This window comes from Siniperca chuatsi, linkage group LG2, assembly GCF_020085105.1.
Source record: "Siniperca chuatsi isolate FFG_IHB_CAS linkage group LG2, ASM2008510v1, whole genome shotgun sequence".
Classification (NCBI taxonomy): domain Eukaryota; kingdom Metazoa; phylum Chordata; class Actinopteri; order Centrarchiformes; family Sinipercidae; genus Siniperca; species Siniperca chuatsi.
In genome coordinates this window covers 7,445,128-7,461,738 of record NC_058043.1, presented here as the reverse complement: position 1 = coordinate 7,461,738, position 16,611 = coordinate 7,445,128, and the positions used below count along the sequence as shown (strand labels likewise).

General features: G+C 39.8%; 1 protein-coding gene across 7 annotated transcripts; it reads left to right on the top strand.

The window, feature by feature from the left end:
• The first annotated feature begins 6,098 nt into the window (after nt 1–6,098).
• pnp4a (purine nucleoside phosphorylase 4a) lies at nt 6,099–15,563 on the top strand. 7 transcript variants are annotated; one of them, XM_044172120.1, is made up of 8 exons: nt 6,121–6,254; nt 7,824–7,919; nt 9,732–9,895; nt 10,681–10,784; nt 12,795–12,970; nt 13,250–13,440; nt 13,704–13,783; nt 14,145–15,563. In XM_044172120.1, the coding sequence occupies exons 1-8, from the start codon at nt 6,232–6,234 to the stop codon at nt 14,292–14,294; spliced, it is 984 nt and encodes a 327-aa protein (XP_044028055.1). In that variant the 5' UTR covers nt 6,121–6,231; the 3' UTR covers nt 14,295–15,563. The 7 variants fall into 7 exon arrangements, with proteins under 7 accessions (XP_044028088.1, XP_044028055.1, XP_044028064.1 ...); XM_044172129.1 differs by having other exon boundaries at nt 6,122–6,254; nt 7,824–7,895; XM_044172138.1 differs by lacking the exon at nt 6,121–6,254 and adding an exon at nt 6,436–7,011.
• Nucleotides 15,564–16,611: the final 1,048 nt, after the last annotated feature.

Genomic DNA, 16,611 nt, shown 5'->3' with positions numbered 1-16,611 from the left:
TTAGTGAGCTTTAGAGGTGCTGGTAGATGGATTTTGTTAGTGTATGACAGCGCGAGGCTAACTGTTTCCCCGTGTTTCCAGTATCTATGCTAAGCAGCTGCAGGCTGTAGCTTCATATTCACCATGTGAGAGTCGTATTGTTCTTATAATCTTACTCTTGGCAAGAGAGAGAATAAGAGTCTTTCACAAAATTTTGAAATTTAAGTATACAACTAATATATATTTCTAAAAATGTGGGTTGAAGTGATCCAGTGGTCCAGGGGCCATGTTCATAAAGCTTCCCAGTACAAGAGTTGCAAAGTTTCTAAGAATTTCCCCTTACAGTTAAGACTAGATCCTGGTAAAGACAAAGGTTATTCACAAAGCATCTTAGCCCTTAAGAGAGCTCTTAAGGTGAAAAATTGTTAAGAGTAGGGAGGAGGACTTTTAAGAGGCTTAAGAGTTTCTCAAGCAGAGGAGAAAAGACAAAGAGGTAAGTAAATATTCTCCAAACGCTGAATGACAGTGAGTTAATGAAACGCTACAGATTAGATCATGCAGGGATAATGTTTCTCCCACCCAACGCAATAATGCCAGAAATGAAGGTGATCACAACACTAAGATATTTGGCAACTGGACAAATGCAACAATGCAGCAGTGATGACTTGGGTCTGTTGCAACCTTCAGTCTCATATTGTGACGCGGTTCATTTCATTTCCACTGGATGTCCACAGCTTGCAGGCTCACAAAAGGGCATTCATGGACATGGCGGGCTTCCCCGGTGTTGATTGCATTGGTGGTGTAATTGCATTGGTGATGGTGCAATAATGCATCTCATTATCATCCATCAGAAAATGAGAGGCATTTCTGTCAACAGAAAGAGATACCACAGCATCAATGCTCAAATTGTTTTCAGAGCGGACTAAAAGATCTTGGACATTGTTGCAAAATGGCCAGGCTCAACACGTGATGCCAGGATAGGCGACTGAGAGTGACCTGAGACAGCTTTTTGAAGGACATTATGTTCCAGCCGGTTGCTACACAGAAACCGTTAATATCAAATAGATTAAGTAACTACAATGACCAGCATGGTAAATAAACATGAGGAAATAATCAAAACAAATATCAGCATGTGAATAAGCTACTGTGCAAGTAAGCCTGCGTTTTCAAACATTTAGGCTACTTTTAAAGTATGGCTTACAACTTATTAAACTGAGATGTTCATTAATAGTATTCATAATTACACCATTTACACCATTTCTTAATAGAGACTAAATTCTGTGATTAGCCCTATCAATTTCACTGTCCATTCTATCATTAAGAGTGCACTTTTATTTCTATATTTTCTTGTTCAACCAATGACATGGTGCCTCATACCTAGCGACTGGGTCAACCACACCTCCTCACTAAGGTAAAAGCTTCTGTCCCTTCCTTGCTTGCTCGCAGAGTTTTCCTAAATCACTCCTAAGCTAGGACTCCTTGCTAGAAATGTTTCGGCTAAGTTAGGAGCTCTCTGAGAGTATTCTCTGAATGTTTGTGAGTTTAATATATAGAAAATTCCCTCAAATGGTGCAGTCCTAATGCCGTGTCATAAAAAAAGAAAACCCCATTATATAGGAAACCTAATGGTTTGGTGCTAATTTAGCTGTCATTGTCTGAGTGACCAAAATAACACATTCATATTGTGGCTGTAATGAACACTGCAGCCTCTAGGTGGCAGTAGCAGCACTTTAATGTATTTAAATATTTAATAAAAATTCTAATTGTGTGTGTGTGTGTGTGTGTTTTGGCGTTCACGATCCAGTCACGTGTGTGTGTGTGTGTGTGTGTGTGTGTGTGTGTGTTGAGCCATAGGATCAGAGTTAGAGTGAGTTAACAAAAATGAAGGGTTTATAACACTTCATAATACAGCCCACGTTTTAGAGTGTAACTTGCCGTCATTTACCATGTAATTTCATACTGGGTGTAACTTCCCCGTATGAATGTGTACAAATAAAATACTTAGCAGTTCCTACTGGTACTTAAATGTAGATACAACAGAAGAAATTCAGACTATGGTGAACAAGGCAGTAATAATTGGGAATTTTAGAGGAATGGACAAATAAAGTATTGCCTACTGTAAGTATTTTTGTAAATACCGGGTACCTACAGGCTACAGTATGGTAAATAGAGCTGAATGGTTGACAAATAATGACATCCTACAGTACATAATAATAATAATAATAATAATAATACAACGTTTTTCTCAATTATGTGCTACCAAATCGTAAAATATTAATTGATGGAGTGCAATAAAAACAAATCCTTTTGCCATTTTCTCATGGCACACAGTCCAGGGATTTATTATGCATATGTCTTCTACTTGTACTTCTGCAAGTGATTTGGCATAAGAACAAGTCGAGAAATGGGTCTACTTTGGCTTTAAACTAAATTCTTCTCCTATAGCAGGCATGTTTGCACAGCACTGCAGCAGCTCAACCGGTAGGCTGGAGCAGAAAACAAACCTTTCTCAAGGCTTGCATTGTCATCCGAGGACTAAAAACTAACATAATACAGCAGCTACAGTGGTGTGAAAAAGTGTTTGCCCCCTTCCTGATTTCTTATTTTTTTGCATGTTTGTCATACTTAAATGTTTCAGATCATCAAATTTAAATATTAGTCAAAGATAAACACAAGTAAACACAAAATGCAGTTTTTAAATAAAGGTTGTTATTATTAATGGAAAACAAAATTCAAACCTACATGGCCCTATGTGAAAAAGTGATTGCCCCCTAAACCTAATAACTGGTTGGGCCACCCTTAGCAGCAACAACTGCAATCAAGCATTTGCGATAACTTGCAATGAGTCTTTTACAGCGCTGTGGAGGAATTTTGGCCCACTCATCTTTGCAGAATTGTTGTAATTCAGCCACATTGGAGGGTTTTAGAGCATAAACTACCTTTTTAAGGTCATGCCACAGCATCTTAATAGGATTCAGGTCAGGACTTTGACTAGGCCACTCCAAAGTCTTCATTTTGTTTTTCTTCAGCCATTCAGAGGTGGACTTGCTGGTGTGTTTTGGATCATTGTCCTGCTGCAGAACCCGAGTTCGCTTCAGCTTGAGGTCACGAACAGATGGCCGGACATTCTCCTTCAGGAGTTTTTGGTAGACAGCAGAATTCATGGTTCTGGCAAAAATGAGACGAGCCTTAATGTTCTTTTTGCTCAGCAGTGGTTTTCGTCTTGGAACTCTGCCATGCAGGCCATTTTTGCCCAGTCTCTTTCTTATGGTGGAGTCATGAACACTGACTTTAACTGAGGCAAGTGAGGCCTGCAGTTCTTTGGATGTTGTTGTGGGGTCTATTGTGACCTCTTGGATGAGTCGTTGCTGCACTCTCTGGGTAATTTTGGTCGGCTGGCCACTCCTGGGAAGGTTCACCACTGTTCCATGTTTTCGCCATTTGTGGATAATGGTTGTCACTGTGGTTTGCTGGAGTCCCAAAGCTTTAGAAATGGCTTTATAACCTTTTCCAGACTGATAGATCTCAATTTCTTTCTCATTTGTTCCTGAATTTCTTTGGATCTCGGCATGATGTCTAGCTTTTGAAGATCTTTGGGTCTACTTCACTTTGTCAGGCAGGTCCTATTTAAATGATTTCTTGATTGAGAACAGGTGTGGCAGTAATCAGGCCTGGGTGTGGCTAGAGAAATTGAACTCAGGTGTGATAAACCACAGTTATGATTTTAACAGGTGGGGCAATCACTTTTTCACACAGGGCCATGTAGGTTTGGATTTTGTTTTCCCTTAATAATAACAACCTTCATTTAAAAACTGCATTTTGTGTTTACTTGTGTTATCTTTGACTAATATTTAAATTTGTTTGATGATCTGAAACATTTAAGTTTGACAAACATGCAAAAAAAAAGAGAAATCAGGAAGGGGGCAAAAACCACACCACTGTATATAAATTAGCATGACCAAAGCACATACATACAGGACTGACATCTGTGCAGCCCATGCTAGAGAAGTAAACAAATCTGGTTACACAATTCTGAAAAAGCATGTAAAGCTGAAATGTTCTAACTAATGAATTGTCATTATTGAATATAATAGCACAATAAATATTGTTAAAACACATTTCATCCGCGGAAGATTGGCCTACAATACATAATCTGCAGACGAGTATTAAACACCTGGAAGAGAGACTTTATCTTGGCGTCGCAGCCGCGGGTGTTTCGGGTGTTCACAAAAACATCACATCACAAACGCTGTTGGTGTCGATGTAGCTTAGCAAAAAAGCAAGCATGGAAAGCAAAATAAGGCATTAGCATGACCGCATCTAGCTAGCCAGGCCTTTCTGGTGTAACGTTACCAGCTCGAAGAAAAGCCTCACATACGCTGCTTCCCTTTCTCGCTGTCTGACTGCGAGGTCAGGTTGATCTGGGCCCAGCTCTTTCACCTGTAGTTTCTCCGCCAAAGTTCTCCTCACAAACGGATCTTGGAGGAGAGAATTTACTAAGTTAAGGTTGGGTCTTGGTGGAGTAAGTTAGTGATCGCACTTGCCATTGTCATGTAGTTAAAATGGCGCCTGTAGAGGTCCTGACCATGGACTGTATAAAGCTTGGCTCACACTACAGGAGTTTTTGATTTATCCCCGATCCACCCCTCCTGAAATCTGGTTCTAAACTAATAATTTCAAACACGTTTGATATTAAGGAGTTAAAATCTGGATGATTACATCAGTACTTTCTGAACGGGACCACAATAGCCAATGAGAGAGACAAGTCTGCAAGGAGACGGTGACGCTGGCGGTGTTGCCAAGCAACGGTAAACATTCTAGCCCTTGAGGCTAAAGTTAGCTAGCATACTGGCTACTGTTGACATATATTAAAACTGACAGTTAAAATCTCACCTCCAGTTCTCTCTGAAGACTTGACAACAGGTGCTGACCGCGTCTCCCGAACCATTTCCTCATCCAGACTCTGGCTTCTGCTTTTATTTCTTCTCACTTTAAATCATTAATGTTACCAAAGCAAGTTGTTGCACCACCTCCGTCTCTATTTTTTGATTACGTCTGCTTCCCCGTGAGATCACAAGATCATGTGAGGTGGTGCATTGCTCCCTCTGGCATGATAATCTTAATAATATCCTGTAGTGTGTGATACGCCATTATTTTTGAATCTTGTAGTGTGTGCATGTTTGAGATTAGAGAGAAGAACATCTGTAAAGTTTCTCCTTATGTGTGTGATGCAACACGATTTCAGTTGGTTAGGATTTTAAACCTGTGAGCCCAGCTAAAAAATAAGGTTCACCCCAAAATCAAAAGTACATATCTTTCTTACCCGCAGTGCTATTTATCCATCTAGATTGTTTTGGTGTGAGATGGCGAGTTTTGGAAATATCGGCCGTAGAGATGTCTGCATTTTTTTAATATAATGGGACTATATGGCACTCGGCTTGTGGTGCTCAAAGCGCCAAAAAATACATTTGAAAAAACTCAACAGCAACGTCTCTTTCCAGAAATCAGGACCCGGTTACTCAAGATGATCCACAGATTTGTTGTGAGCAGTTTAATGTAGGAACTATTTTCTTTCTTTCTGATAGTATTGGTAGAAAGTTTTTGATTTGGGGGTGAACTGTCCCTTTAAGAGAAGGTCCTGGCCTACTAGCAGTGGCTCGCTTGGGGCGATAAAATAATTTTCGGATTAGAGTTGAGGACGCGGATTGGCTAAATACATGTCATACGTTCATATCTTTGGCTAAACTGCTACTCAGACCCGCCTCTCGTGGGCGATTCCTCCATCGCCCCAGAGCTGTTGAGACGCGCAGACAGTCGGAGGAGACGTGCATATATTTTTCGCAGATGATTTTCTCATATTTTACACATATTACTGGGTGAATTCGATATTTCAAACACACAAATATTGACAATGTGTTTAATTTATTATTAGTAGTAGTCGTAGTAATGGGTTTTTAGTAGCTCAAGGCCCCTTGAAGGGCGGCGCCCTCTATTGGTCAGCCGCCACTGACACATACACACGTTTCTACAGCACTGTAGCCCCATTGGCTGCTGCTGATGAAAGAATGGTCTGTTGACCAACCAGGAGCATGTGACTGGTGGCTATGTAAGCCCATCGGTATCAACTGGCAGCACTCTGACTGTTCCTCCATAAGTGATAGAGGCTGCTAATACAGAAACACACACACACACCAGTCTGCTTTATATTCTTCATCATCCTCATCATCATCAGTCGTCTGTCATTCATCCATCATGCACTGCCAAAAACAAATCAGGTAAGAAAACACCTTTATTATGTGTCTTTATTATAACAAATATGTTTTATGACTTCTGGGTGGTGATGGGAGTGCTCTGTTATCAGTTATGTGATAATTTATAGTTAATCACCCAGAGACCCTTATAAAGTTTAATTAAACTAATCTCAAGTTTTGAGGAAACAAATATAAAAGGGCAAAGTTAAAACAACAGAACTGGAACTAATATATTTGACCAGTGCAGACATTATGAAAGCTATCACCTCCCTCTACAGGACTTTCATCATTTTATTATTTACATTAACTGCGCCATTGATATCACAAAATCAAGCGCACTTAAACAAGCACTGGCCGCTTGAACGAGGCATTTCATCCGCGGAGGATACAATCAATAATCTGCAGATGAGTATTAAAGACCTGGAAACCAATAAAGTCTCTCGAGTACCTGATTTTCACAAAAACGAGATCCCATCCCACACACTTTTTCCTGAGATGAACCGAAAGTAATCTGACCAAAGTACTTATGATAATGAGTTCCCCATACACGAAAACCTATTGGTCAAGTTAGATTGATTGAATGGCCATCCAGCCAATCACAGGCCAAGGAAGAGTTAACGGTTGACGGTACGTAAACGGCGCTTCTGTCACTCGCTGATGTTGCGGACGCTGTGAAGAGGTAAAGGTTGTACGGTCAAGCCCCGCCCACACTACGATTTTTGGATTCGACGTCATTATTTTCAGGAAGGCGTTCCTGCGCTCGTGGAAGGAACGGTTGAAGGTAAAAAAAATCGGCATTATTTTGGTTATTTTGTGTTACTTTGCTTGCTGCGTGAATTTAAAAGCCTAACTCAAATGTCTTGACGAGTTGACAGAAAAGTTTTAGTGCAGTGAAATGTGGTGTCAGTCTTACGTTAGGGAGCTCAGAACTTTTAGGAGTTAAGTGTGGTACCCTTCTTGACGTTAGCTAACTAGCTAGGCTACATATTGAGAAACGTTATGTCAGTTTGCTTTAGATTACGTCCCGCAACGAACAGCGAAGCCTACGTTAAGTCTTTCCAATTTACAGTGTATTTATTTTGTACAGACGGCGTACCAGTACAGTACTTTGGTACATCCATAGGTACAAGGGAACGAGATGTGAGTTAATGAAATAAGGAGGTAACAACCAGAGTAATAATTCACTGTTTGTATTTGTTAACTACTCTGTTATTACGGGGTGCAGTGTGACTATTACTGAGCAACAACGCTAGATGTTTGTGGGAGTGGGTAATGAGTCCTACGTAGCATTTTATAAATCTGCTTATTTCAGTTGCACAATATAATGGTGGGTAATATGGGTCATTGCATGAGTTTGAAACTCTTCTAAAGGTGGACGAACTTCAAACAGTCAACTTTGCATCCAAGCCAGAGCAGACCTAATGCCAAACCCACAGGCAAGCATCTCTCTATACAAAACATCCAATAGCGTCCCTTAACAACAGCTGCATGGCTGCCACTCACTTCTCGCCATCTCAGGGATGGTCAGGCTCATATTAATATGGATACCCTGCAGTTAAAAATACTTACAGCAAGTTTTCTTTATGACTTTAGGCGATGCAGGAAGATGGAGACGAGGGGAGCTGCAGGAAATTCACTCGGAGGACTCGCACCGTGGCTTCTGCAGTCAGTTCTGACACTTTTGTGCAGGTTTTTTTTTTTAATTAATGGCTTATGGATTGGTGGGCGAGCATTTTTCTCTCAATAAAAATACATATTTAAAGTACGTGTTGGTCTTGGTTTCTTTACCTTAATGTTGACTGTAAAAAAAAGGAAAAGTACTCATTATACAGAATGAATTTAGAATAATGTATATTATATTATAATTATTTATGCATTTTAATTACTTTCTATATTGCTTGGTAGCTTGTAAATTTACCTCCAGGGATCAAAAAAGTCTTATCTTCAAGTAACTAGTAACTAAAGCTTAAAAATCATTAAAGTGGAGTAAAGTACAATATTTCTCTCTGAAATGTAGTGGAGTAGAAGTATAAAGTAGTAGAAAATGGAAATACTAAAGTACCTAAGACTTGTGGTTATGTACAGTGCTGGAGTAAATGTACTTTCCACCACTGTCTGTTTTATCACAACAATGTCTGCATTTCTTGTTGTTTCAGATTTTCAGAAAAAAAAATAATGATAAATATTTGGTAAAAGGTGAATTTTGAAATTCAGTTAGTAGCCTAACATGTTCATCCTCATATTTAGCTATAATTTCTGTAACACATTTACATTACAGGAGACAGAGACATCCCCAAACGGCAACAGCCCACAAGGGAAGAAAGTCAAAATATCAGATTTATCCATCTAGATTGTTTTGGTGTGGCTCGCCGAGTTTTGGAAATATAAGTATGTATTTGTTTTAATATAATGGGACTATATGGCACTCGGCTTGTGCTCAAAGCGCCCAAAAATACATTTGAAAAAGCAACTTCTCTTTCCAGAAATCATGACCCGGTTACTCAAGATAATCCACGGATTTGTTGCGAGCAGTTTCATGTAGGAACTATTTTCTTTCTACCGATAGTTCAAACTGACCCAGAAATTAAAAGTGAATTGATTTAAACCGCAGATTGTAAAATCAGTTTTCTAAACAGCGTCATCATTAGCTTCCAACCGTCGCTAGCGACGCACGTGACAGAATTTTAACCTCGGTGATTGGACGATATTACCCAAGACTCTGGGCAGTTGCCAGGCAACCAGTGGAGACTCCAGGAAGTTATTGGTCCGAGCCAAGAAATAGTCTAGCCCATAACCCCCAGTAAAACGGCAAATTTACAGTTTTTATACTTCAGTTTTTGTACTTATTAATTAGATATAATGTTTTAGAGAGAGATGCTGGTAGGTGGGTTTTGTTACCTTTGGAAAGAGCCAGGCTAGCTGTTTCCAGTCTTTATGCTAAGGTAGGTTAGCCGACTGCTGCATCGATAGCTTCATCCTGGGGTGTTTAGAGGCAGGGGGTCTAATTAAAGATTGCGTTGCATTATGGAAAATGTAGGATCCAGTGTGATCCAGTGAAGGAGGGGGATACGGGTTAAATTGATTAATTAGACCTCAGCTACATTCTTTGGATATGTGAACGAAGTTTTTACCAGATGTTAATATATGATATTAACGTACTCTCCAAGCGATCCGGTCTGAATAAACCTGAGGCTAATTAGACCTGATCCAGAATGTGGTGGACCTGAGAAGACCCACATAGAGAGAAACAGCAACACTGGCAGCAGCGTGATGCTCCACCACTTAACAAGCAGTCCCGGTGAAAAAGAGCATGTTATTTTTCCTCCACTTCACAGTTCACACATTTATCTCCTGTGATGATGATGATGATGGTGATGATGATGATGCACCACGTGATCAGATCGGACTGTCTGGGCTGGAGGCAAAGTGAATTCACACTTAATAATAAATAAAATAATTAAAAATAAAAACCCTCCTGTCTTCTCTTTTTTCTGTCTGCAGTCATGAGGAATACGAGAAGACAGCTGATTGGTTGAGGACTCGGACGAAGCACCGCCCCCAGGTGGCGATCATCTGCGGGTCCGGACTGGGCATGCTCGCTGACACCCTCAATAGTCAGGACTCCTTTGCTTATTCTGACATACCCGGCTTCCCAGAAACCACAGGTACTCTGGATATGCAGTTTATTTTAATACTAACAATATTAAATAATATATGGTGAGTGACTTTATTACTGACTGAGTAATGATTCTAATTCAAAGCTGACAGTATAGACCTGTTCACCACATATTTATTCGCATATATTTTACAATTTGATTAACTACTAAACTCAAACCACATTAACATTAACGTTTTTAATTAAAGTCTCATATTTGAAGATATTTTAAAGTTGCATTTATTGATTAACAGTCAGTGTTTTCATATATAAGTTCAGCACTTTGTATACAACTGTTAAATTCATGTAAAGGACCTACAGAGTGCAAATGTACAATTAAAGCCTACTGTTTTCTGCTGAACAAATAAAATTTATGGCAATTATTCATCAGCCCCCTCAAACTGAACGTCAAACAACAGCTATTTTGGGGGAAATTTATCGTGATTATAAAATCGGTCCGTGGCGAGCAATACAAATTAAAATCTGGCTTAATCCACACAATGTATGTGCCCAGCATTACAGGTACAATTAAAAGATGAAACTGAACATGAACTAGCAAGGAAAAGGAAGAAAAGCCAAGATTGTCTGTCTGATTACAACATGCATGAATAGTAACTGTCAGGTTTGTTTAGCCTAGCTTAGCACAAAGACTGGAAGCAGGGGGAAACTGCTAGCATAGCTCCACAGAAAGAGAAGGTCTGGTTTACATGTAGATTTACATGTTAACTGTGGGTTAATTACCAGCACTATACCTGCCTCTCACCGTAATCCTGACTCTGTGTGTGTGTGTTGCAGTGCAGGGTCATGCAGGTCGGCTGGTTTTCGGGGAGCTGAAGGGGAAGATATGTGTGTGCATGCAGGGTCGCTTCCACATGTATGAAGGACACTCACTCTGCAAGGTACACACACTCGTTGTATCACTAACCTTAAAGGAATAGTTCAACATTTTGGGAAATAAACTTATTCCCCTTTTTGCCTGTGATATCACTTTCATGTGTGTACGGTAACTATGACGCTACCACCAGCAGCCAGCCAAAGACTGGAAACAAGGGGAAACAATTAGCCTGTCTCTGTCCAAAGGTAACAAAATCTACCCACCAGCACCTCTAAAGCTCACTAATTAACACGTTATATCTCATTTGTTTAATCTGTACAGTGTTAAAAGTGTTAAAACGACAATTTGCCATTTTATGAAGGTTATGTGCCAAACTATTCTTACCAGGCAACCAGCAGAGACTCCAGAAAACTGGGCAAAGAAATGGTTCGGCACATAACCCCCTATAAAACGGCAAATTATTGTTTTTGCACTCTAGTTTTTGAATGAATTAAACAAACAAAATACAGTGTGTTAATTAACAAGCTTTAGAGGTGCTGGTAAGTGGATTTTGTAACTGTTGGACAGAGCCAGGCTAGCTGTTTCCACCTGTTTCCAGTCTTTATGCTAAGCTATGCTTAGTCGGCTGCAAACAAGTATAAAAATGTAGGATCCAGTGTTTTTGGAGCTTGACACATTCGGGGGACTGAAGTCAGGATACCTTGGCCTCTGCTGCTTCAGTGTGAACAGTGTGTCTTTTTTTAACCCGTTTCCTGTGAGTCCCCCAACTTCATGGAAGTGCAGCACAAAATCGGTACCCTGTTAACCTAATCCTTACTTTAACTGTCAAGTTCTGAAACTCAATTCAGCCCTCACAAAGACAAAAGCACAGGAGCACTCATCAGTGTTTCCCGAAGGTTGAGAACTTATTTCTGGTCATTTTGGCTCTGAGAACAGATGATAGAGCTGTAAACAGTATCACATTTTCCAGACCACAAGAATGCACATGAACGAACCATTTCCGTATTTTCACCTGGTTCACATGTTTAACTGTTTACAGAACAATAAACAATAAACACAAATAAATTCTACATATTGAAAACACTATACACCTACACACACACACACACACACACACACACACACACACACACACACACACACACTGTGTGTCAGCTGATTAAAGCACCTCAGTCACGCAACCTTGGTGTAACACAAATATAACTGTTTGTAATCAGCAGCATGAGACTCAACCTGTATCATGACCTGTGTGTGTGTGTGTGTGTGTGTGTGTGTGTGTGTGTTGTGTGTGTGTGTGCGTGTTTCATGTTCTTATATCCTGGTGGGGACTTTAAGCTGATTGCACACTAACCCATGGGGACTTGTGTCACTGTGGGGACATAAATTGAGATCCCCACGGGTAGAGACTGCTTTTTGACAGTTAAGACTTGGTTTTAGGGTTCAGGTTACACTTAGGTTAGGGTTAGGGGCTAGGGAAAGCATTTTGTCAATGTCTGTCGGATAGTGAAACAAACGTGTGTGTGTCTGTAATTGTGAACCCAACTCAGGTCATGCACGAGCTCAGTCACATGCAGCCTTTTAGCAGACTGTTAAATGCTGCTATTGTTTCCCTCTAACCCCCCCCACACACACACACACACACACTCTCTCTCTTGTGCCATGCTGAGAATATTTTACTGAGCTCTAGTTGGCACCCTATAGAGGCTCCTTCAACACAAAACTACTGAACTAACACAATTTATTAGAGAGATTTTTCCAATTTTTGAATATTTGAAAGCAGGATTTGTTCACAGACCTAGAGGAAGTTCTACCTCTAACCATTCACAGAAAGTAATCTGATTGATAGATTATTTAATTATCAGAAGACATTGCCTTCAATTTAGAGAACAAAAATGTCAAACGTTCTGCGTCACGTGAAGAATAACTATCTCCATAACGACAAACCACAACAGGAAGCTTCTTATGTTTGAGAGGCAAATCAGAATCAAAAATACTTTATTGATCCCCGAGGGGAAACTCTTTAAATGATTCCCGAGGTTAAGATGAGAGACCTGTCTGTCTGTTTGTTCGTCAGGCAACGTTTCCAATTCGAGTCTTCAAGCTGTTGGGGGTGGAGACTCTGATCGTGACGAACGCTGCCGGCTCATTGGCCGACCGCTTCCAGCCTGGTGACATCATGATCATCAAAGACCACATCAACTTCCCCGGACTGGTCGGTCTGCACCCGCTGATAGGACCCAACGACGACAAGTAACTCCGCTATATACCTGGTATATGTGTTGTTTGTGTCATTGTTGTTTATCATTGTTTGTCGTTGTTTATGATGAAGCTCGTTGTCTTGTTTATTTGTTTTTAAATTCATTGTTTGTCTCTTGTGTAACTATTTGTCACACTGTTGTTTTAATGTGATCATATCGTAATCTTGCTTGTGTTAACTCGTTGTCATAGTAACAAAGTATTGAAGTTTGGTGCTTTGTTGTGTTACTGTTGAGGGCTTTGTTTCAGTTGTTTATTATTTATTGTTTACAGGTTTGGGCCTCGTTTCCCGGCCATGTCAGGTTGCTATGACAAAGGCCTGTGTTCCCTAGCAATGGAGATCGGCAAGCAGTTGGGTGAGGCCAGAGACCTTCAGGAGGGCGTGTATGCCATGGTGAGTGGGCCAAACTTTGAGACCATCGCTGAGGCCAGACTGTTGCATCTAGTGGGAGTGGACGCTGTTGGTAAGACACACACACACACACACACACACACACAGTTTGAGTAAATGTACTTAGTTACTTTTCACCGCTGGTGACTGACAGTGATTCAGCTGTGACTTAAGCTGTATGAGAGCTTGAGGAAAGGTCATGGGGTCATTAAAATCTAAAGTTTCAATGGGATCAATATGTTTAATGACGATCTGAACAACAGTGTCACAAAGTGGACAGGCTGACATCACCATTGTGGCGTCAGTACTGACAGTAAAAGTATTATTCATTTACAGGCATGAGTACGGCTCCTGAGGTCGTCGTGGCGACTCACTGCGGTCTGAGAGTCTTCGGCCTCTCTCTGATCACCAACAAGGTAAACACACCGATCAATACATCAATGCATTGATGGAACCTTTTGCGGTCAAGCCGTTTGATTGATTGACTGACTAATTAATTAATAAATTGCTTGATTAATTAACAGACATACTGATTTAATTTATTGATTAACTGACTCACTGCCCGTTACACTTAAGATTCATTGATTAACTGACTGATTGATTGTTTATTTGATTGATTGATTGATTTTTGTCAGGTGGTGAAGATTTACGAGGACTCAGACAGTGTGATAGATAATTGATTGATTGACTGATTGATCTGTGACAGGTGGTGAAGATTTTCGAGGACTCAGACAGTGTGATAGATAATTGATTGATTGACTGATTGATCTGTGACAGGTGGTGAAGAGTTATGAGGACACAGAGATTGTGAACCATGAGGGCGTCCTGGACGTCAGCCAGCAGAGCTCTCACATCGTGCAGAAGTTGGTGACCGAACTGATCAGCAGGATGGAGATAAAAGACAACAAGACAAATGATGGTGTCTGAACACACACACGCACGCGCACACACACACACACGCACTGTGTGTGTATTTGATTGTTATATTTACAATTTTTTTTAGACTTTTAGACTTTTTTAGATTTTCGTATCATCCTTCATATTATTTTTTTACCTTTGCTGTAAAAAAAAAAGTGCCTAATAATTTTTTCTATCAGGGTAATTTGAATGTAAGTATCGATTTATGATATTTTTTGTTAAAGATTAATATAATGATGACCACTGTGTTTGATGGTGCTTTAATATAAAAAGATTTGAGACAAATATTTTTCTAAAAATTCTCCTCTTGTGGACATTTTTCTTTAGTCACTCAAATAAACGTTTTAGTCAGACGTAACACAAAGATAAGAGGCAGACAGTACTTCAGTCCACTTTAGTAGATTTATTGAACACTTCACAGAGTATACGATAAGCCGAGCCGATCTCGAGACACAACTGAAGAACGATACATAGTGGTTTTATACCAAATCACTGCCCTGTGTGTGTGTGTGTGTGTGTGTGTGTGTGTGTGTGTGTGTGTGTGTGTGTGTGGCCTCTCATAGTTACATAACTACTATGTTTTTTTCAATATATTCGTGTGCTATGCCTTAATATAGGCTGATAAGTTCGTGTGCTTGGTTTCCCCCTGACATGTCCCTGTGCTCGGGTCATTGACCACTGTTCTGGGAACCCATTTGTGTTTTCTCGTATCAGTTTAGTTTAATCGGCCTATTCTTTTCACACCTTGGCTCTCTAACAAGTTTTTTTTTATTATTCCCACACTTCTCTTGCTATGTCCTTGACTTGTTTTTCTCAAACTTGGCTATCTGACTATAATACTGAGTCCCAATGGTTTTAATCGCGCATATAGTGCTGACACACACACACACTGTTTCAAACATCTTTCAATGTTTCCACTAACTCAGATGTTTTCCCTGTTATTTTCTGGTGATGTTGTGCAATATCATCCAGACAGTCTATCTCTGTACTTTTCCATTTAGTCCTTTCAGCTTGACCTTATATTATATGTTCTTCATGTTTACAGTATTCATGCATTAACTTTTGGTTTATACATAATTTTATCATTACCCAAATATCATTTTGTAATCATGGTTCTACATAATATATCCTCAACATATACAGAAAGTACAGCAGTGTTAAATGAGTCTTTGCTATTTATATTTTCCACACTCTTGTACATTGTTCCTGTTGAATTATGGGATTTTATTCAGTAAAAAATCACTGACATCCTGATTTTATTAAAACATATTGACAAACCTCCTGCTTCCTGTTTGTGTTGATCAGCCAATCTGCAGCTGAGTGTACTGAAGTGAATGGGGAAAACCTCCCAACTTGACAAAGTCAATACAGTTTTGCTCTTCTAGGGACAATAAGGCCATAACTAAGACAAGGAAACAGACAAAGGAAACAGCCAGTAATCAGCATTATAATTTTGAAATGACAAATCATGAAATGGCAAATAAAAAAATATATTGAAAACCCACAACTGGAAAAGGCCATAACACCAACAATGCCTTCACATATTAAAACAAGACTAACAGCCATGCTAGAGGTTCTGTGAGGCTGTACTTGGAGCTAAATGCCAACGCCAGCATGCTAACATGCTCACAATGATAACGCTAACATACTGATGTTTTGCAGGTTTAATGTTTACCGTGTTCACCCTCTAAGTCTAGTGTGTTAGCATGCTGACATTTGCTAATTAGCACTAAACACAAAGTACAGCTGAGGCTTATGGGAAGGTCATTATTTAGCATGTATTTGGTCATAAACCAAAGTTTTGGACAAATTACAATTTAGAGCAGATGATGGTGCTAGTACAAAAAGTCCCCAAAGTCATGAGGATTCATCCTCTGGGCACCATGAATAATAATAATAATACAATACTACTAAAACTTTACTTATAGAGTAACAAAGTACAAAGTGCTTCACAACAAGAGAAATAAAATACCACAGTGAATGACGAAATATAAAGAAGTAAAATACAGAAAAGCAATAAAATAAACAACCAGTTCAGGTAAAATCAGGACATGCTTTCCGATAAAAATGTGTTTTGAGACGAGACTTAAACAAAGACACTGACTCAGACAACCTCATTTCTTCGGGCAGGTTGTTCCAGAGCCTCGGGGCCCTGATAGCAAAAGCTCTGTCCCCCTTAGTTTCATCCTGGACTCAGGAACAGACAGGAGACCCCTGCCCGAAGATCTCAAACTACGTGAAGGTTCAAAAGGGATTACAAGGTCTAAAATATAGTCTGGGGCCAGGCCATGAAGAGCCTTAAAAGTAATCAACAAGATCTTAAAAT